This window comes from Pseudonaja textilis, chromosome 3 (genome assembly GCF_049901715.1).
Source record: "Pseudonaja textilis isolate UNSWEBS1 chromosome 3, rPseTex1.2, whole genome shotgun sequence".
Taxonomy (NCBI): domain Eukaryota; kingdom Metazoa; phylum Chordata; class Lepidosauria; order Squamata; family Elapidae; genus Pseudonaja; species Pseudonaja textilis.
Genome location: NC_141992.1, coordinates 97984222 through 98007648, shown reverse-complemented (window position 1 = coordinate 98007648; position 23427 = coordinate 97984222). Strand labels below are relative to the sequence as shown.

Sequence of the window (23427 nt, the reverse complement as noted above, 5' to 3'; positions counted from 1 at the left end):
CTCTTGGCCATCTGCTTGCAGAGAGCACCAGCCTGAGAAAACAGAGTATAAAGTGACTGTTCCTGGTTGTGCTTCCCTGAGGGATTTTTGTTTTCTGGTACCACTGCTTGCAAGCAGCTTTCTCTTAGGTTGGTGCTGCTTTTGGATGTGAGGGAAATTGGCTTTGTTCAGTATATAAGTCTAAAGGCTATTGCTATTAAGAGAGATGAAATGTGGATTGTTTCATCAGTTAGATGTGGCATCAGTAGGAAATAATAATATACTGACTAGCTTCATAATTACGTTGCAGACATACAGAGTGCAGGACTGTTCTTTAATTTGTGCTAAACTGTGGTAGGGAGGGGAGGTGGATCTGGCAGTTTACATGAAGGACATTCAATTTTTTTGTCTTCTAAATTAATTATGTAGCAAAGGCAATAAAGTGAAAGTGAATTGTTCTAATTTGGGATGGATCTGCTTGGCTTGCCCTATTATAGCTTCCTTCCAAGGCTCATTTATTTTAAGTGTTTGCAAATACTATATTGCCTGTTTTGCAGGATGGTGATATAATAATAATTTTAATTTACTATTCCATTCATATCCTGCCTTTCTTCTATAATCATAAGATCTAGAGATAGATTACTCCAATAGCCTGGACCTAACCCAGATTTGAGTGTAACAAGCCATATTCAACACACAAAAAAGGAAAGATTATCAAGACCAAGTTCATTTCCTGCAAAGTTACATGGGATTTTGTCTCTGGAAATCAGACTACCAAGATATTAAACCTAGTTATGTTTAACAGCTGGGGAATGCTTAGGGAGAGCTTACTGGTGTGTTTTGTTCTGAAATTTTTAATCAGTTTGAATTAGCATATGGAGGTGATACAGGGAGTAGTTGTGAGGTGAGCTATCTATTACAATTAATAACTAACTAACTAAAACATAGAGGATACTAAGTTAGCCAGTTAAGTACCTGAAAAAAATATGGGACTTTGTTTCTATATATAATAATTACAGCAAGACATTTGTACGCACGAAAATGAAAAGACTCACAGATTCCCACAATGAAAGAATGGATAGTGAAGTTAGTGGAACTGGCTGAAATGATGAAATTAACTACACTGATTAAAGAAAAGTCCTTGTCTAATTTTGTTTTTACATGGAAACCACTTTTGCACTTTTGCTAGAAACGGAAAGAAATGCCACATTAATTTTAGGATTTGACAATTAGAAATGTTTATGTTTATAGAATTGAATTTGAAATCAAGAGGTTAATATATTTTATATTTGTGACTGTATCGAAGAAAGTTGGAAGCTATTCTTTCTTTTCGTTTTTCTTTATTTTTTTAGCACCTTCCCTTCCCCCTATCTTTTTCCTTCTTAATTGTTTTTTTACACTTCATCTTTCATACAAATTGAATCCAATATATAGCGTCTCTGGTAATAAAGTGTATTTGACCATTCTGGGTATCAGGTAGAACAGCAAATGATATATTCTATGGCATATCAATTTGAAATTAACTGGTGCAATATTTTTAGTAATGGTATATACTCCTTTGTGCATTTTGATGCTTAAAGAGAATTGACAGTTCAGTTTCCTCTTTTGTAATTTATCTGTTGCTATGTGAGTTATAACCACACTGAAACTTAAAGATAGTAACTAGAAAGGACACAAATATACATTGTTAAAGTTTGTCTCTTTTCATGTTTCCTTCCAGGCTGGAGGACTGGAGATCCCAGTATACTAATTTCCTGCGGAACTTACCTGGGGTCTTTAGACGAGATGTTTTCATACCAACGGTGTCCCCCACTGCACAGTCAACAACTGCTTTTACAATTTGGAAGGTGGCAGACAAGTGAGTGCCAGCTTCCCCAAATGGTTTAATGTTTCTTCTTTCCTGGTGCTGTTTCAGATGTTCTCGTGATATAAGCTAAGACCAGTTAGTCTGGTCATAGTTATGAGGAGCAGGGTATCTAGTCTGTCCTGAACAAGCTTATAAACAAAGAGCGGGCTAGCAATTGCAAGAGCTATACATCAGGGATATATAGTGTGCTTTGTGTCGGGTGGAAAAAATACTTTAGAGATAGCATTGGAATATTTTCTGCATCTTTCAATGCCTCCTTAAAAAGTCTACATCTTTTCCTATGTTGGCACAGTAGGCACACATCCGAGGAAAATCTATGTTTAAGCTAAGCAGCATGTTAAGACAAGTGTGCCGCATTCTTTTGGCATCTCATTAATGCCAGTGCATGTTTTCTTGGGACTGTATAGGTGCTATGCCAGCCCAGGAAAAGGTGCAGCATTTTAAAAGAGGTCATGAGAAGTTGCAGTGAAATCTCTTCGGTCCTTGTGAAACACCTTTTTGGGGGCTTTGAAGCTAGGTAGTATAGCACATCACTGCTATACTCACGTGACTGCTATACTCATTGCTATACTCATCACTGGTTCCCTTTCAAGGTAAGCAACATAATGTAGAATTGGAAAGGGAGTAAGAATTGTAAGCCAAAGAAATTAAATTGTGAGTTTAGAAAAAGAAAACAAAATAAAGCTCAGCCTAGTTCAATGGTGGCTAACCTTTTCGGCACCGAGTGCCAAAATGGAAGCATTTCTCTCCTTCTGCTCATTTACTAAGAGTTCTGTTAGTATCCACAATTTATTTACAATTGTTTCTATTCTGATTAACTTCTAACCTTTTCATTCCATAATTCAAACCATTCATTTAATCAGTTTTTCCAAAATCAACAAATGTACAAAAAATGATCTCACAAACAGCACAGGATCTATCATTTAAGAATTTTGCAAAGAATATCTCAATGCCCAAGTCACTCTTCTATTCAGCTGTGATTCAGGAGGATTTTGGTGAAATTTCAATTTGGGATTAATTTTCATCAAAATCCTACCTTGAACAGATAATCCGTGGAAAAAATCATTCCTGCATTTCAGAGTATATTTGGGCAGAGATGACAGAATACATGACTGAATCCATTTCTATAAAAGTACGCATATAAAAATTGAAAGGTGGTGAGAACTGTTTCTTGAGAAAATATTTATTTTATTCTACTCATTCTCAAAGCACATTTGTACATACACATTAAAGTAGTTAGCTCTTCTTTCTTTTGTTCAAAGTAATTTTTATATTACTTGGAAGTCGAGCTGGATTACCTGATGTCATAGAAATAAGATACATATTCATAATGGATTTCACTGAGACCAACTCCAATTAAAGATTCTCTGGCAAGAAATCTTTAAAAACAGCAAATAATTTGGGGAAGAATAAAACGGTGATTGATACAAAGAATGAAGGCAAGACACTTAAGCATTAAAAGAAACAGAGGCCTAGTTCAAATTGTAATTTGAAAGGGTGTCTGGTGAGAAGGGAAATTAAATAATGGAACTCTATTATGTGCAAGCTACCAACATTTGTGGACTAACATTTGTGGACTTTTGGAATTTAGCAAAGAATATGGGTGTCAGTGCAAATTTATAGAAATTAATCTCAAGAGAGATAATGGAGGACAATTGAAGTCTCATTTCTTTTTCCAAAGAGGATTGTTACTAGTTTCATAGACACAGCTTGGGCTACCTTTATATGTTACCTCTGACCCCTGCTGACAAACTGGTGGGTCAGATGATGCCAAAGGAGGTGTTAGATAGCATCCTAGAATTGCCATTTTATGTTGTGTCAGTTATCAATAATTTTTCCCCTTTTTTGGTTAATGTTTGTGCCACAGGAGAAAGATATACATGGCTGATATAGAATCTGCAGTGCTTTACAGTTTAAGGATAGAGGCTGCAGTATTCCCCAGCCTTGAGGGAGAGCGACTCTCTGCTTTGAAGGACTTTGTGTCTGTTTTGGTCCAGGTGAGTGATATGAAACCTTTAGACCTGAGAGACTTTCCAAACAATTCCTCTTTCTTGCTGCTTTCTCTCTCCTTATTATTCAAATTATGACCATTTGTTCAACAATTATTTGACACTAGTGTGACGCTGAACAAATGGTAGTTATACCTGGTCCCCAAAATTATGGCCATTGCAGCCCCCCCCCCATTGTCATATGATTACATTTTGGGCACATGGCAATCTGCCTGCATTTATGACCACAGGAGTGCTTCAACTCCCTCTATTTGCCTACCCCTCCCCCTTCTCTGCCATTTTGGCTGCCCTGCTGACCTTTGCCCTCTTCTTCCTGCCATTGCTGATAAGGTGTAGGGTAGCAAGGCTAGTAGAGATGGAGTGCAAGGCAGCCCAAAAGAAAGAGAAGTGAGGTTAATGGGGGTAGTTGAAGAGGAGACAGTCTCTTACCAAAATTTTAGGCAGGAGAGACCAGGTTGGGAATGGTTAGTCTTTGGCTAACTAGCCAGCCAAATATTATTTGGTTAATGATGGCAACCAGGACAAAATTAGACAAAAATCATAATTCCCCCATTAATAAAGTATTACCTCTGAACAACACTGTTTCTTTACCTTTTAGAGTATTATTAATTTTGTGCAGCATCCCTGTGAACTTGACTTCACTTCATGGTGTTTCTGTGCTCATAACACTGCTAAGCAGTATCTATGGACAATTCTGCAAAAGAAATTAGTATTCCCCAACTTTGAGGAAGATTTTTATTACTAAACATTTTTTTAATGTTTAGTTTTTTTTTTTTTTAAGTTTTAAGGCCTTTGCAAAATTCAACCATCTTGTGAAATTTCATTTTTTTTAATTAAGAAAGACAGGGAGTGCCTCGCATCTGGAAAAATTACCTTTTGAAAATTGTGTACATGTTATGGAGGCTGTCATACACTGGTTGCTATGGTGGATGAGGCCAGTCATATAATATTGACAGGAGACCAATTCATGGAGATGCTTTCCAAATCCTGCTTTAGCCTTCAAGTATATTGACTTCAGTTGACCTCTGTCTTTTTTCTGGGCAAGTGGCCGTGTTCCTAGAGAAAGCATGGAGCTTCAACCCTATCATTTTCATTTTCTAAGAATCTCTCCAGGTTTGTTGGAGAAGGGTAGGCGTGGGAGGGCGGGGTGGGGTGGGGTGGGGGGAGGTAAGCATGTCATCAGTTTAGAGCCCTTGAGTTGCCGCAAGCATTCTAAATCCATCGCCTCCTGAATTCCATTGACCCTTCTCAGGTGCCAATTTAGTGTTGAACTTTAGTTGACCAATTTCTTTTGTATAGTGAAATACGAATGGTCCTGACAAGGATTTATGCATTCTTGGAAATAAAGATTTTGCTTAAGGCTGCGACTTTGCTTTCCAGCATGTTAGTTTCCCATGTGTGCTTTTTTTTTAAGCAGCATGATTTAAAAACCTGTATCAGCCAAACTCTCTGTGGGCAACACATTGAGAAACAAGGGCATAAATATTTGTGGTTCTGACTCAATATAAAGATTTGTTTCTCTCTTGAGAATCCATGTTTTTCTTAGCTGCATTCCAGGATTTCACTGAATACCATTCTTTCAAGTTTTTCTCACTCATCATTGTTTTAGAATAATTTGGGTTTAACAAAAAAGAACTGTAATAGTTTTGAGCAATAGAAAATAATTGGTTTGTCCAACTTTAGCATGGCCCCAATTAACAGTGTCTGAGCGTAAACTAATCTAAGTAGAGGTCCACCATAAATCCCAAGGGTCTAGATTAGACTGAGAAGTCAAAAATTATTCTGAAAGAAAGCAGTGGAAAATAACTTGCGTATTGTTGCCAAGAAAATTACATGAACAGAGTCCTCGGGAGCTGATCTGGATTTAGGACAATCAGATTGAATGCTAATATTGTATAAGATTTATTATCTCATTTCAAAGCATTTCTCTTATCTACTTACCCAACTTCTCCTAAATCCACTTCCTCAGAATGGCTGATATAATTCAGTGCATTTCTTTCTCTTTCCAAACAATGTCAGAGAAAAATTGAGCATGCATAATTCATACATTAAAAAGTAAAGCAATTGCATATGAAACACATGCTTGTTTCAATTCTACCTCCACGGAGTCTGAACCTTTCAACCTCAATTCTTTGTAAGTTGAATAGGCCAACCTATAGTGAAAAAACTATTCAAATTCCAAATTTTCATTTCTGACTACCGCAATTCATTTCTAACTATACAATTCATTTTGAATTTATGCCTATGAAACTGGAAGGAAAGATTTAAGCATTAACAGAACATCACATTTATTGTTTTGACTGCTTATACATTTAATGTAGTGTTTCTCAACCCTGACAGCTTGAAAATGAGTGGACTTCAACTTCCAGAATTCCTCAGCCAGCATTGGGAATGGCTTGGCTGGCTGGGGAATTCTGGGAGTTGAAGTCCACACATCTTGAAGTTGCCAAAGTTGAAAAACACTAATGTCTTCTAAGATACATCTGCTGCTTCTGTAATGTGGATATCAAGGGAAATCCTAAATGTATTTACAAGGCTTGAGTATAGGTTCCAAAGATCAGTTTTTTTGTTTGTTTGCTAAACTGTAATTCTTACTGTGATAGGAGAGGGATATTATTAGTTTATATGGACATAAAATTTATCTGCTTGGACAGGGATTTTCATCATTTGAAGCTATAGAAATCGTGGTTGAATATAAGTGTTAATAAGACACGTGCTCTGATGTTTCAGATTTCCTATATCACATATTCACATGGGCAAAACCTCTGTGTGGCTGGGAGATTATTAAATCTGCCCCTTACAATTGCCAAAGGGGGGGGGGGGTCTTAAAATAAGAAAATAAGAAATAAGAAAAGTCCAACAGTATTTAAGTGATTTGCTGGGTAATAATTTAGGCTTTCTCTAATACAGAGGTCTCCAAACTTGGCAACTTTAAGACATGTGGACTTCAACTCCTAGCTGAAGAATTCTGGGAATTGAAGTCCACAAGTCTTAAAGGTGCCGAGTTTGGGGACCCCTGCCTGCTCTAATACTTCTGTATGACTGAAGGTTTGGCTGAGCTCACGTTGTCACTCTGTGGCCTCAGTCCATTATTAATCACCCCTTCTTTCTTATTTCCCTTCAGTCTGTATACATTAAAAATACCAGCCATATCAAATTGTATATAATTTCTGGTTTTAATTGTAGCATAAACTTTGGTCAACCGATGTTGATGTTCTGAAAGAGCCCGTGACTTAACGATCTTTCCCCCCATAACCAATTTACATTTGAAAAAGCAGAGTCAGTGTTGCATCCAATCCAAAGTGTGTTGTTAGATTTGGGCCACAAGGTGGAGAAGTCTGACTAAGTTCCAGCTACTTAACTCATTATTAGCTAGAGAGAAGTTCCAGGAAAATGGTCTCCAGCACCAGTCCAAAGGCTGGGAAGACAAAACCTCTGATCCCCGGTTACCAACCCAGATTGGATCCTGTAACTCATTATTTCCTTGATCTTTTTCTTGCCAGGTTTTTCCATTTAATTACATTCCTTGGAATTTGGCTTCTCTATATCCAAAATAAAAATAAAGCTTTGGAAGGCTGTATTTTTATTACTATTACTGTTACTGTTACTACTACTACTACTATTATTAATATTATTATATTAATTATTATTATTCTAGAAGGTCCAAGATCTCAACAGGCTTTCTGCTACCTAGGCGTTCTCCTGCCAATCCTACTGTACTAAATTTGAAAGATAGATTTGTGATGCTTTAATTCTCTATAAAGCATGTCTGGCTATACATTTAAATAAGCTATCTTCAGATAGAACAGAAATTTTTAGCTCACTTGAATTCTCTGTGTGCTCATTTTTAAAGAAATAGTCAAAGAAATTTCTCCTTTCTTTCATCAACATCCATTGCTGATTTACTTTAATTGCACCCTGCCATTTAATACTGCTTACAGGTGTTTTCCTTTTATCCTTCCTCTCGATCAATATTCCTGTTTTCTCTGAACTTGCTCCCCTCCTCCAGTCAACCTGTCATTTGCCTGGCTTTCTTTTAGTGACATGGCTTTTTCTGCTACATTTTCTCCCTCCTCCCCAATTTGGAGCATATAGCTCTTTGATCCCCGCCCCTCCCTGGAGTGCTTGTGGCTTTAAAGTGCTGATGCTAATCGGATTTGAGATGACTTATTGTCAAAGTAGCTTTCTGTGATCCTTGGAGACTATTTTGGACTTAGAGTCAAGATTTGGATCTTGGCTGTAAGCCCATAGGGACTGACTTGTTTGCTACTGCAGCATCTTGAACACCACTCAAAAAAAAAAAAAACCCTCTTAGTATTAGCAAGTAGTGGGCTGGATTTGAGAGGAATGTCATATGGCCATTCGAAAACAGGAGATGTACTACTGAGCTTACAGGACAACTAGCTGTTGTCTGTTTTCAGTGCCTCTTTTTCAAGATCTGCCACCAATAACTGGATGGACAGTGCAGAAAGATACACCCATGGCCTTTTCAACAGAGTTGGAGCTATATAGGAAACAAGGGTATGGCTCCATTTATTCCTCTTTGCTGACTTGTGATCTCTGTGTGATTGGGTGGACAGAATGTTCTTGCATTTGGTGTTAACATTAAGCTTTTGGTGCTAAACAATGTCAAGGTCTATGCCAATAACTCTTTGCCACAATGGTTCATGGTTGTAACTGAATATTTTTCACACTGCTTTAAGCCTTATGTGTGGCAGCTAATATACTTCTTATAGTTTGAATAAGATGGAGCTAATTAGTGGTGGTTCTGTTGTAATAGATTTGCTACATGTTTTAGACTTCAATTGTCTATTGTGACTTAAACTGGCTTATTTGTCAGTCTTTAGTCTAATGGAGGCTAATAGGTCTTAGATTATTTCCTTTTAGCATACAGAATCCTGTATGGTCTCTGGAATAATGGGTTTTGGACAATAAATATGAGCCTGGCTAAATGTCCTATATTTGTTGAATTTGAAATGCCTGGATGAATTCTATTCTCTCTCTCCTCCACTAGAGGAGAGAGAGAATATCATGTGGTTGATTACTCTGGTACCTGCATGTGTCCTACTTGGGACAGAGGTGTTTCCCCCCCCCAAGTTAATGTAATATTGTTTGGTTGTTTTTTTTAACAACATGAATTTGACATGTCATTCAATATACTCTGCATTATCACACCATGATGCTATACACACATGCTTCGGAGAATGACTCCATCTACTCCTCTTAATCTTTTCCTTCCCATTCTTATTTTTAAATTCAGCATTTTGCTGGGCGGTTGGTAGTCAAGAATTTCCTTTACAACCTGGATTTATGGCTGAGACCAAAGACAATTGTTTTGCAGAGTGAATGGGAGGAAGCTCTAAAGAATAAAAAGGAGGTAGGTTATATATAAAATATATATAAAGCCCACTAGATATTGCTAGTATTTTGTCTCCAACGCTTCAAGCTCCAAGTGTAACTTGCTAAATGCCATTGTTATCATATAGTATGGAGCTATCTCAAAATCTAAATTTATGGCAAAAGTATATTGAGTTTCATTAAGTTGTATTATGAATGATGTAAATATTTTCTGTGATCCACACACACTGTTCTGTTTAAGTTTTTCTTTAACAATATATTGTCTTTGGTGTTATTGGATACTTTAAAAATAAGGAATTTATGCTTTAATAAATGTTATTGATAAATAATTTGCAATTCTTGCATCGATTGGGTTCTTCATTCATTTCTTGAGAATTGAATAATGTTCGTAACAGATTAGAATTACAATTAAGGCAGAGTATTTTGCTGTATTATTTGTCTCTACAACTATCCTTTTTAACGTTCTTTACCTCTGTTTTATTTTGCATAACATAAAAATTACTCTCCAAATTATTGGTTTGCAAGTGGCCAGCATGACTTAGGGTCAGCCGCATACTCTCAGCCCAGCCTATCTCACACGGTTGTTGTACTGGGGAAAAATAAAAGGGAGTACAATGACAGCGTCTGAATGAAGGGAGAAATATAAACCAAAGAAATAATTACATTAAAACATGGGGGAAATCCTCACTTGCCACCTTCCATATTCCCACTTAGGCAGATAATGGTCACTTTGACTATTATTTTAAAGTTTTTCATGCTGCTCATCACTGAGAATTACTTATATGGGATAGGTGGTGGTATTGATTGATCGAACGGACAAATGAATGAATGAATTTACTAATCGGATGGTTCAGAAACAGTGGGCAGCCCTTGCTTAATCTATCTTCTTGTCAAACTTCTTTCTTTCTTTCTTTCTTTCTTTCTTTCTTTCTTTCTTTCTTTCTTTCTTTCTTTCTTTCTTTCTTTCCTTCCTCCCTCCCTCCCTCCCTCCCTCCCTCCCTCCCTCCCTCCCTTCTTCCTTCCTTCCTTCCTTCCTTCCTTTCTTTCTTTCTTCCTTCCTTCCTTCTTTCTTTCTTTCTTTTTTCTTTCTTTCTTTTGTCAAGGGGAAGGACAAAAAGCCTAACTGTCCATTGTACGCAGGCAGTCCAGAAGCTGCCTGTGGAAACAACCTGGGGAAGTCAAGGAGATCATGGCCCAGTGCTATGATGCTATAGAGCAAAAAGGGGAAATCCCAGACATAGGGAAAACATTAGGAGAATGAATGAAACAAAACAACCAGAAAAAAAACAATTGTTTTGAACCCTGAACAACCCACTCTGTACAATTCCATTGAATGGTTGCAAGTCATTCATAGTTTGGCAGAAATTTTACTCCGAACAGATTGGTTCCAAGTTGCAAATAAAACTAAATCTTGATGAGATGAATGGGGTGAGGGCTTCATATACTCTCTTTCTTAAGCAGCTCCCAGCTGCTTTTTTGTTCTATCTACCTTTTCCTCACCCCATCCTTGATTTTGTTTCTCTTTTGCTTGGACCTGACATGTTGTGGTTCATTTAGGGAATAAAATAAGGTGTCTTGTTCTGTGCACAGCCTTTTTCCTTCAATCTCCCTCCTATCTTTCAGTTTCCAAATGCCACATTACCTGAGAGACCTCACTGGGTGGGATGTCAAGGAAGCAAGCCTCACTTCCGGGGTTTTCCATGTGGACTCTGGACTCTCTTCCATCACCTGACTGTTCAAGCATCATGTCAAAAAGAGTCTGGTAAGTAACTTCATTCAAGCTTTATATCCCATTCAATCACACTGGACTTCAGAATGGAAGGTCTGGATCCACAGTCATAGTCCTTGGATACATTACTCATTATGATTTTGATGAGATTGAACATACTTAGAAAACATTTTGGGAGTTGGTTCATCACTGGCAATGCTCTGTCTTTTCCCATTCATCTCTCAGATTAAAAAATAAATAAAAGAGGAATAGAAATGACACAATTGCTCTCATACTATTTTTAATATTGCTTGTGGTGATTAAATATCTATCTCCCTTTTTTTCGAGAAGTTATCACAAAGCATGGGATTTCCTCTTTAATTTTATTTTTTACAACCGTTGCTCTGTGAGATCCCCTATGTTCATATTTGTGTGTGTGTGTATATGTATAAGTATACATATATGAATATGCAGGGGTGGGCTTCAAATTTAGCAAGGGGCTCTCTGCCCTAATGACTGGCTGGGTGGGCATGGCTAGGTGGTCATGTGACTGGGTAGGTGTGGCCAACTTGATGTTGCTTCTTTGCCCTAATTACCTAAGAAAGATATATACCAAAAAGTTGTTTATTATTTCATGCATTTAATACTTAAATAAAAGACTGGGTGAAACCAGGCTTAATAGCAATGACTCTGAGAGGGATCTTGGGATCTTAGTGGAGTTTCTGGTGAGTTACATGATCCTTATTATTTGGGAATCAATCCCCTCAGAGGCTAGTGGCTATGTTATCTGATTTTCTCAATGGCTCTCCTTTGCAAGTGCTGATTGGATTGTTTATCTAGTTTGCAACACTTTTAGGAGGTGAGAAATGCTCTTGGCTGAATGGCCAGAAGTTCAGTTAAGTCTATTAAGAGCTTTCCCTTGCTGCGTGTCTTTCTGAGGTTATTGGGGGCTCTCGGAGCCCCTCAGAGTCTTAGCTAGGGGCTCTCCCGTGCCCCTGCAAGCCCCCAGCAGCCCACCCCTATGTATATGCATATGTAAAAATGTATACCATTATTACCATTTCTTGCCAGATACCAGGCTGGTCAGATAGCATCACTGAGCTTGGGATCAAGAGGACACATGAACTAGTGTCTCTGGTCCAAGTCTAGCATTGGAACCACTATGCTACTGCTATACTACACTAGTTCCACACTATTTTGTCACACCTCATCCAAATAATTGCATACAATTTTATGGCTTTAAGAGAGAGAGAAGGAAGCATTTAAGTCAGAAACATTACTTAGAAAAGAAATGGTAGTAATGATATACAAACATGAGGGAGATTTCTCCATTTATATTCAGATAATGGTCGTTTGCTCTGACAGTAAAATATTTCATAGATATTTTTAGATGGACTGCATTACCAGTTCAAAGTAGCAAAAGAGAAATCTGTTTATTTTTGATTAGCAAGTAATAATAAATTATTTTAATAAATAAATTATGGGTATTAGTTGTACCTCTTTTCCTTCTATCAAGATTTTGATACCTTTCTTGATAAGGTTTGGCTCTTTTTAAAAATACCAGGGGCAAATGCATTCTTCCCCTTTCATCTGTTGCTCGGCTTCAGGGGAAAAAGTCAGCTGTGCTTTGGAGAAAAAACATGATCTGAGTTCACTTTAGGAAGATAGTGATTGTTGCAGGTTACTTTTTTAACTCTTTATTTATTTTTCCCTTTGGTGTTAACAATTCTGGTTTAATTTTCAGCTTCCTCAGGTATACCTGAAGTTCTTCCTACAATGAGAGGATACATCCGCAATTTCTTTGGCTGCAGGATGTGTGCAGAGCATTTTGAAGGAATGGCAGCTGAATCTATGCATGAGGTGAAGAACAGGGATGAGGCTGTGCTGTGGCTTTGGTCAAGGCATAACAGGGTCAATGCTCGCTTGGCAGGTGAGGATTCTGCTCCGGGCAGTCTATTTTTTGACCATTTTAACCAGCAGATATCCTGTTTCCCTAGCAATATATGGCCTTCCAGAAGCTTAATTGGTTGTTGGATTTGCCTCAGAAGAACGACCCTTGGAGCTAAGCTGTGCAGAAAGAGAACAAGCTTGTCCAGTGAGCTTCCATGATTGTGGATGGGCTTTAACCTGGTCTCCATGATCTTAGTCCAGCATCTACACCATAGTGGTTATCTCACTGAACACCAAGTCTTTTGGGAGCTGGACTCCATAATATCTAAAATATCAGTTTCCACCTTTGGAAAAAGTACTCAGTGTAGGAATTTTAAAAGAACCTATAAGGTAGTCCTCACTGTCTATGGTAGGGACAGCAACTCCATTGCTAAGCAGTGTGGTCATTAAGCGAATCCCCGTGAATCACTTAGTGTAACATCAAAAGATCATGCTTTGCAATTAAGGGAGAGATTGTTTCGTGATTTAGATAGTTCCAATTATAAATGGAAGCATTTTTGAAACACGTACACAGAGAGAATTTTTATTTGATTGAGTTTACATGGCACATCTGTTTCATTGACTCTAAAATAATAAAAAAAAATTCTTTCTTGGAACACTTTGCTTAGAGGCCCAACAAGCCTATATTTTTGGCTTGCAGAGTCGTCTAACTCCCTGGTTCAACCCTGAGGCAACTTGAAAAGAAACCTGAAAGGCACCTCGCCACCCACCATGTTTAAGGAAACCACCCCCTCCTTCCCTACAAAAGGAGGAATTGCAGCAAAGTGTTGTAGGCAAGAGCATTGTGAGTTAACCCCTGCCTGCCATAACAAAATCAGTGAAGAATACTTGGAAGGGGGCAGACAGGGTCAGACAGCCAACACCAATTCTTGTTCTCAGAAAGAAGTCAGCGGCTGGTGGTTTTGAACCAGAGAGTTAGCTACTAAATCTTCCTCATCTTTTCTAATGGGGGCTTCTAACGGCTGACGCGTGCCTTGAGAGGACCTTCCTCCAGGACTGCTGCCCAAATGCTGTGCTTCTCACAGACAGATGCAGTCCCTTGTTCTACAGTCCAGTTTTCCCTCACGGGGAGGAGTAGGTGACTCCCCTTGACAGATGATTGTGAGAGGAGAAAGTAGAGGGACTCATTGAGGGAATCAAAGCCAGGGAATCAAAGGAGTTACTTACTCTTTGTTCCTCTTGGGTTTTCCCACCCTCTCTGTCTATCCCTAGGGACATAATTTCTGATCTTCCAAGGCATATTTTCTTCTTCTCTTTATACAGACACCTACCCACACATTTATTCCTTCAAGCCCAGGGTAAATAACAGCCAATAAACAGGCTAAATCCTCTTCAGAATTTCACCAGGGCCTTTAATAGATGCCTGTTAAAGTCAGTGCTTAAATGCTTTGGACTGTCAACAGTCCAAGGGAATGTTGATGGCATGCCTACTAACAATAGGGAATCGTCCAATGAATATAGACAGCAAATTCTTTATTGCAAGCATTTACTAAAATTATGATGTTATGATTTCAAATATCCATAAGATGTTTCCACAATATGAATCTTTCTTTGTTATTCTCAGCAAATTCTCTGTATACCAATAGAATGCTTATCTGCATTTATCTGATCTAATCTGATCTGCTGCACCTTCTTCTTCTTATAGTCTATTGAATTGCTCTGGACTTAAAAACTATTTCAGCCCTTTTTGCCTAAATAGCAGTTCCTGCATCTGTGTGTAAAGGTCATGTTCCTTTTCCTCTATAATTAGAGACAGAAGGTTGACTTGATATAATTGGGTCTATGTCTCTCATACATACATATCTATCTATCTATCTGTCTATCTATCTATCTATCTATCTATCTATCTATCTATCTTCAGTTATTCGGGTTTTCTCCCGCATAAGATTGGAAGTATCTAGGCGACGTTTCGATGAAGTCTCATTCATCATCTTCAGGCTTGTGTCTTCGGCTTTGTGCTTCTCAGAGTTACTCAAGCCCGAAGATGATGAATGAGACTTCATCGAAACGTCGCCTAGATACTTCCAATCTTACACGGGAGCAAACCCGAATAACCAAAGATCCACATACAAATACCCGTGAGAACCTCAGAAAACATATATATATATATATATATATATATATATTCAGCTTTGTTCGGGTATTTTCCCACGTCATTATAGTTGTGCTTTTAAAGTTGTAGCAAAGTTTCGGCAACTTTAAAAGCACAACTATAATGACATGGGAAAATACCCGAACAAAGCTGAATACCATACATGTAAGTACCCGCGAAAACTTAAACAAACACACACACACACACACACACACACACACACGTTTTCTTAATATATATATATGTTTTCTGAGGTTCTCGCGGGTATTTGTTTAAAAGGAAGAAGCAGCTGCAATCTCACATCACTCTGAGAAGCAAGAGCCGAAGACAGAAGCCTGAAGATGATGAATGAGACTTCATCGAAACGTTGCCTAGATACTTGAATCTTACGCGGGAGAAAACCCGAACAACCAAAGATCCATATATATATATATATATATATATATATATATATATATATATATATATATATATATATATATACACATACATACATACATACACACACACTTAGAAAGAAATGATAAAAACTGGATATCCTTGGCCTGCCTTATTCTGAAAAATTTGAGGGAGGCAAAAAATTATTTATTTACCTTTGTTTATTCAAAACATATATATGGCCATCAAACTCAAACAAAGCAACTTTGAATGGGTGTATAAAATCATTAAACAAAAATACAAAAAGAGAACAGTATGTGCCACTAAAACAAAATAAAACAGTTTAATGGTTTGTTATATTCTATCAAATGTGACCTCTGCTTATCTTGACTGAAGTGCTGGGACTTTAACTGCTTAAAGTTCTTACTGTAATGGTTCACTTTTAGCAAAGGCAAGTCAGGTGTTAGGTAATCTACATGGTGCTTTAAAAAAAATAGCTGGGAGCAAGGAAAGCAGATTAATCTGTAAGATGCAATTTTACTTTTGTAAGTGAAAAAATAGTATTATTTCCAAGTGGTGGCAATGATGATGGTATGCTGCAATATAATAATCAATATAAATTTTCCTAATACTAGCAAAACTTTAGTATAATCTACAGTGAATAATGTGTTAAGTTTTCTGGCTTCATAAATGTCCATCATAACAAAGCATTTTTATGGCTTTTTAACAATAAGGTACTGGAGGCAGTAATTAGGCATAAGTCAAACCAGTTGCTGCTTATAGACTTAAGTAGCTTGTGAATGTTGGTGCATGTGAGAATATTATTTGAATAGCATGATAGTAAGATTTTTTTCAATTTTTTGTTCAGGTACAGCAACTGGTGATCCCATGTTTCCCAAGATCCAGTGGCCTCCCAAAAGCCTCTGTTCTTCATGCCATTACACCCCAACTGACAGTTCTTTGCAGGATGGGAACAAGTTTATGTGGGATGAGAATCGAGTCTTGATGTTTCTCAAATGGCATTTTTCTGAAAAAAATATTTACATGGATTCTCCCCTGGAGCATCAAACAAGAAGTGGTCGAAATGTTGCTCAGCAAAATTATGAAGCTGAGTGGAAGCTGGAAGAGGGAGGAAGAAGAGAAGAGAATGACCAGGGTAATCAAAAGGAGCCAGATGAAGACAAGAAGACAGAGCAGCTAGAGACTGGGAAAGTAGAAAAGAAGAAATTTGATTTGGGAAAACCTGGTTCTCCAGAGCTGCATAAACCAAGCATTGTCAAGATGAGCACAAAGGCAAAAGAAATGGTGGAGGATATTGTTGATCTTGATACATTTAGTGAGCAGCATTTTAAGAGCAAAGCTTTGAAGCTGGCAAGACAGAGTAGCATCAGAGAGAGGCGGACTAAAAGGGACACTCGGCTGTTCCTGATGGAGAATGAGGGCCGACACTCACTTGATTATATTAGAGAGTCCCTGAGGCATAAGAACTTGGGAGCCAAACGGTTCTCTGGCATCCAAGTGGAAAAGGAGAATACTTTGAGGAAAAACCGGTGGATCTATATCCTGGGAATGGGTTTCTCCCGGTTGGATGTCAGCTTGTGTGTTCTCTTGTATTTGCTTTCTTCAGTCTGCCTGTTGGGCATGTACACCTTCTTCCGCATGCGCATGAGTTACCGCAAGGCCCGGTTAGGCTACTCATTGACATGAAATCGAGGGAGAGGTACAGTAGCCATTAGATAATGGAAGGAGTATGTGCATATCAGCTTGATGTGGTGATCTTTCACTAAACTAACAATTCCTATACTGAATATACACAGATGCAAAAATACACAGATGATATATTGGTTGTGAAGGGTGCAAATTAGTAGAGTATGCTATTGGATCTCCTAAAATGCATGGAAATTGCTACTTTTATATTTGAAAGAGTACCTAGTGAACAGACAGATCTGTTTTGTCCCAGTTGCTAGATCATTTTTATACAATTGTGATTCTGTACCAGAATAAAATAGCTGAGTGTAGTGCCAAAAGAGGCATGGGGTCATATTTCAGAGCACATGGTGACAGGCTGATTGTCTGAGGAATCAGGGGCTCTTTATTGTTTTTGGTTTTTGGTGGCGGGAGAGCATTAAATAAACAGAAAGGATTCAGATCTCATTAGATAAATGTAGTATGATCCTCTTTTCAATAGTCAGAATTCAATGCAAATACTGTTGCTGTTTTAAGAAAGAAAAAGCACGATGAGTTTAGGACCAGCAACAAAGGGGTACTTCTGAAATCTTTGTGCCTTGTCCAAATCCTGTAACATTGTGAAGAAACCTAGATATACAAGCAGCCTAAAATATTGTGCTGGAAGATCTCTTGAACACTCTTAATCTCTTTTCCAAAGCTTCTGTGCCACCATAAAATTACCATTGGTAAAACCAGCCATACGGTGTTCTTTGCCAATGGTGATAATCAAGCAAATAAAAAAGAATTAAGTTCTCCCTTCCATAACCATCTAAAATATAAATTGAGGGAGTTTGCTCGGCCTTCTGTATGACTTTGCTGGCTTTGCTGGCTGAGGAATTCTGGGAGTTGAAGTCCACAAGTCTTAAAGTTGCCAAGGTTGGACACCCCTGTCTTAGGGTTCTGTGTAGAATATACTTTTGCCTGTATTTCCCATGCAGTCTAGCTTTTTCCCTTGATCAGATGACAGAAAACAAAACAGCCCTTGAAGTTTTTGAACTTGAACTCCTAGTGTAAAGAATTAAAAGCGGCTGGCAATAAGTTCAGGTCAAGACTGTGCAGTGGAATAGATAGATCAGTGTGAGTCAAAACCTCCTAACCAGGGTAGCAGTTTTTGCTAGCTGCTGTGTTTCTTTCAGTCCTTTCACTGTGTCCTTTGTCTTTTTCTCCATATCCTGGTAGCATCAGCTTTGATGCCATTCCCGTTTTTTATCCTACTCTGTAAACCATGGGTGTCAAACTGGCCGTATCACGTGATGTATTGCGAGGTGTTTTCCTTTGTGGAGCCGGGGTGGACGTGGCCTGCATGTAATGCATGCGGCCTGCCATTTTGATTACCCCTGCTGTAAACTTACATCTCTTCTAGTTTTTTTAACCAGGTGATCTGTATCTTTATACATAATAAGAGAGAAGAAGTGAAAGCAAAGATGCATTTTTAGGAGTGCAGCTACCACTCCCTGAGCCATGAGTCAATGATTTTTGAAATTATTAGAATTATCCCTGTTGGGGCACCTACATTCCATTGGAAAGAATTCTGGAGGAGAGAGAATTAATCAGGACCTCTAAGGATCCTCTAAGGCCATTAAGTTTGATTGCTGAGGATTACTTTCCAATTGTTTCTGAGCTGCCTCCGTGTGGAAAGAAGTATGGAATAGCCTAGTCTTGTTTAAAAAGAAAGAAGTTATTGATAAATCAGATAAAAAACGTTAATCTAGCAAGATTTCTCCACTGGGGAAGAATGATAAGACGTTAGAAGGAAGAAGACAAATGATACACCTAGATGTTTAATAAAATATTGCAAATTCCTATTTGTTGCAGTCCCACCTGGTGCCATTACCCTAGGACAGGGACATTAAACTCCAGCCCATGGGTCAGATCCTGCCCCTGGGGTGCTTAGATCTGGCCTGCGGGGCCACCCTGGAAACAGCAAAGGACCAGTCCACATGCCTCTGACAGCAAAAACGGAGCTTGAGAGGCCTGTGTGCGGCCCTTCTGAGGTCGGTTTTCACTGGCAGGGTGCTGCAGGAGGTTGTCACGGATGAAAATGGAGTTCACAAGCCCATTTTTGCTGGCAGAGTGCTCCGACCACCACAGGCGCCCCGAACCTGAGTGACTTCAAGCTGGCCACACCCACCCTGGCCCCAGAGGTCAAACACAACCCTGATGCAGCCTTCAATGAAATCGAGTTTGACGCCCCTGCCCTAGGACAAGGATGAGCAACTATGGCAACTTTACAACCTGTGGACTTCAGCACCTAGAATTCTGGGAGTTGAAATCCACAGGTTGTAAAGTTGCCATAGTTGCTCACCCATATACTAGGAGGAAAGTGACTCTACCTGGGATTTAGAAAAATGGAAAAATATGTAGCACAGGAAGATATTATTGAAGGTGCATTCCTCAGAAACTGACTCCCCCACCCCCCCCGAATGCTACTTTTATCTTGGTTTGTCTCCTGTTGTCTTTGCAGGTGGATATTCATCTTTATGCAAGTGCCTTCTGAAACTTTATCCAGTCCAAGAGAGCTAATATGAGTAGGGCTCCAATAATCTGTGATTCAAACCTCACGTACAAATCTTATCTGATTGTCAGATGTCTCCCCTCAAATTTAATCTTCTATCATAGATGATAGGTAGGTAGATAGGTATGTAGATAGATGGATGGATCTATTGATTATAGCTCAAGCAATAGATGATTGATGACAACAAAATTGATGCAGACTACTGGTATAAGTATTTAAAATCTACAAGAAATATGTACTGATATTACTCTTGGAATATCTGGAATATTTTCCTGGTAACCCTAACAGAAATTAAGGAGGAATAAATTTTCAAATACATCTTCCATTTTGGCTATTGAGCAATACTAGTAATTTTATTCAGCTTTATTTTCAATCCTGCTTTGGTATTTTGAAATAAACTAGTCTAAAAAGTAGTATCTTGACAAAACATCTGAAGGGACTTAATCATTAGTATCCCTCAATTTATTACATTTTTCCAGCTCATCAGGGATTGGATTTCTCATTTTATTAAGATCAGAGAAAGCCGTGGTCTCTTTTGTAAGTCCAGTAAGAAAAAAGTTATTTTTCTGATTTAAATGTATATCCTTTGGCAGTGAAATATCCAATTTCATTTGCATATTCAGTATATCTTTTATATTTTTCTGCTTGACACAGTAAAGTCCACATTCTAAATATTTCATATTTGTCCATTGTAGTTTATTCTTCTTGTCTAACTTCATTGTCCTGTGTTCCCTTATATCAAAAACTTTGAAGACCAATATTCAAAAACATGCATTAAAGCTTGTTGCTCCATTATTTATTTCTTTGTTAACAAAATGAATGTATTATCCTCTAGCTTCCTCTGATGTCAAGCCTTCAAGGTCTCATCATCATGTTTCCTCTTTAAAAAAGCCCAAACAATCGCCAATTCCGACAAGATGAATTCTTTTAATTAATTCAGAATTGTAATTCCAAGTCTATCTGGACTTTTAATCCTTGTTACCATTCCAAAAGCATACTCTATACATCTTTTTGCCATTTAATTAAAAAAAATCAATATTTTTCCAGAGTCTTTAAAATCATATTTAAAACATCTTTCTCCAATAAAAAGGCGAACTCACTCAATGAATACAGCAAATATTTTCAGGACAATAAACAAAATAATCCAAAAAGTGGTTAAGAAATTAGGGTCAAGCAGGCTTTATGTCTTGAAAAGGCTATGTTACATACAATTATGAGCTTGATAATTTGGTATCCTTTAACTCTCAGCCACTCAATTTATAAGATGACCATGAAACAACTGTTCCCTGTGATCTACCCACAAGGAGCTGCTGTCTGGAGTCACGTGGATTATCTCAACAATCTCACCTTCCAGAGAGATTTTGCTGGTCTAAATCCATTATTCAGCCACAAATTTCTTTGTGCACCTGGTCTTGCTGCCAACAGAATATTTTTCAACCTCAGGAACTTGCTGTCTGAGGTAATAGTATAATTAAAATAGAGAAACGAAGGGTCATTGAAATTACTACCCCCAATTAAAATGTTATGGTCTGTCGGTCAAAGACTTAACTATGAATCATATTTGCACTAAATGAGAAACTAGAGACTTTTCTAGGTAGCATATAGTTCTGAACTGTCTGGTTCCATGTTGTAGAAAAAAAATTCTGAAAATTTTGAAACAGCTTTTTAATATAAAAGATATTTCTTTAATTGTAAATTGCCATTGCATTCTCTTATGGTTGTTTGCGGGTGACAATAAACATCAGAATTATATTTTGTTTGTTTAATGGTTGTATGGGTGTTCAAAGTAAGATGCAGCCTCAATTTTCATTCAAATGATGTAAATGTCTTTCAGTGCATAGGTTTGTGGTAAAAATAATGTTACCAGTCTTGTTTCTTGTCTGTTAACATAATAGTAAACTATAATTTATTGAAGGGACAGTAGGTTTGAAAAACTATTCTAAAACTTGTTAAATTCTTCTTGGCTATCTTCTGTTTAAGAGGTAATAATTCAGTGATCTTTTTAGTCAAGATTTTAATAGCTAGAGTAGGAACAAATTCTTCTACTCTCATGGCACATAGGAACATACTATTCTCAAAAACTGTGTATTACCTCAAAAATTAATTTCACAGTTCCTCAAGTCCTAGTATAGTTGGTACCATCTAGTACAAACTGTACATGTATGAGATTATGTGTGCTTGGATAAGGATAGGGAGTTTAAATGGTCTACCAAATGCAAATGATTAATAGAAATAATAGAAGTATTCCTAATAATTCTATGTATTCCTTCTTTTCTCCTTATGAGCAAAACAGAACAGTTCCCTTCCATTCACAAGTATATGGTGATAAAGACTATTAGAAGCCAGAATGTATTCTAATGATCAGTTTTTTCCTGTAAACTGCCACTTGACTATCCTATAGTGACAATAACGATGTCTTCATTCTTTATAATATGAAAGTCAAGACTAAAAACCAAAATCACAGAGTAGGTCTATAAGATTAAACAGTATGTCCTTCTTGATCACATATATCTCCAACTCTTAACTAAATAAGAAGGAACATATTGTTGAATGATGTTTGCTGGTCACATTCTGCTTCATAACAAATTTGGTTGAGGCTGGGATGAAGGATGGGGAATCACCAAGCCATATATTTGTGCCACAGACTAACTGCCCAATAAATGAGTAAGTGTTATAAGTATAGTATACACTTAAGTTGCTAATTACATGATCTCACAAATATGCCTTTTGTTTCCCAGAATTTCTATGGCAGTCTACCTCAAAGGTCATTGCAGAGATAAACTGTCCTTAGCCATCTTGCCATATGATATAACAATTAATTTGTCATCTTTTTCTCCTGTACCATAATGCTGATTGCCTTGTAAAGGAACACTGAAAATAAGCCACTTTAAACAGGAAAGAAGATTTTTTTTTATTAGCTTTTAGTTATTTAGATCCATGTGTGGCTGGTTTATGGATCTAGGAAAACTTGGCATGGCCAACTGGGCATGGCCAACTCACTGCAGGGCAATTCTCCCCGGGGCAAGAATTACACTAATATTGAAGAAATTGTGGAATAAAGGATGCAAAAGGAGAGACAGAATGAAATGTGAATCACAAAAAATAAAATATTTTAAAACTTATTTTAAATACTTAAATTGAATCGTTGAATTGTCCCATGGTGAGTTGTCCCAAGGCAAGTTGGATGCACCAAGTTGTCCCATTCCATTGGTTTACTGCCTTTTCTTTGTATTCTACCATGCTGCATGGAAATGATCCAAGAAGCTTCTGTTTACCCAAATTATTTGATCTAGTGGAATAAATTTATTTTTGCTAATAAATAAGTTTATGTATGTAGCCTGTGTATTTGCTTTATGTTTCTAAAATTATGATGCATTGCACTGACTAGTGGGAAGGACATGGGAAGTTTATAAACTAAATCATACACACACACACACACACACACACACACACAGAGAGAGAGAGAGAGATTACACAACTATTGGGTTTTTAAAAAATAGATTTATAAATTGAACTTGAAGTTCCTTCATAAAGCTTGCTATAAAATTCCTTTGTACCTTTGAAAAATATAATAAAAGATTTCTTTTGTTCTTTCTTTTTTAAAAATACTTTTTGTTAAAGATTACAATTGCAATAGTAAAAACATATGCTAAAGAACTAAACTAACTAAAGACAGGAGATTAGAAAGAGTAAAAAGTACAAAGGAAAAGATAAGAATAAAAAAGAGAAAAAATGACTTCCAGCTTTAATCACCAGTATAAACATTTTTTTAAAATTCATTTCTTAATTTACAAACAATTAGGTCTTCGTCCCCATCTCTTACGTATAAGGAAAGCACTGACA

At 37.5% G+C, this 23427-nt stretch overlaps 1 protein-coding gene across 1 annotated transcript in view; it reads left to right on the top strand.

The window, feature by feature from the left end:
* QSOX1 (quiescin sulfhydryl oxidase 1) overlaps nt 1-22920 on the top strand; it is a 60479-nt gene extending 37559 nt beyond the window's left edge. The window contains exons 7-12 of the mRNA XM_026703298.2: nt 1700-1837; nt 3714-3843; nt 9116-9232; nt 10837-10975; nt 12666-12851; nt 16210-22920. Coding sequence (XP_026559083.1) covers nt 1700-1837; nt 3714-3843; nt 9116-9232; nt 10837-10975; nt 12666-12851; nt 16210-17048 — 1549 coding nt within the window. The 3' untranslated portion in view covers nt 17049-22920. The remainder of the gene's footprint in view (nt 1-1699; nt 1838-3713; nt 3844-9115; nt 9233-10836; nt 10976-12665; nt 12852-16209) is intronic.
* Nucleotides 22921-23427: the final 507 nt, after the last annotated feature.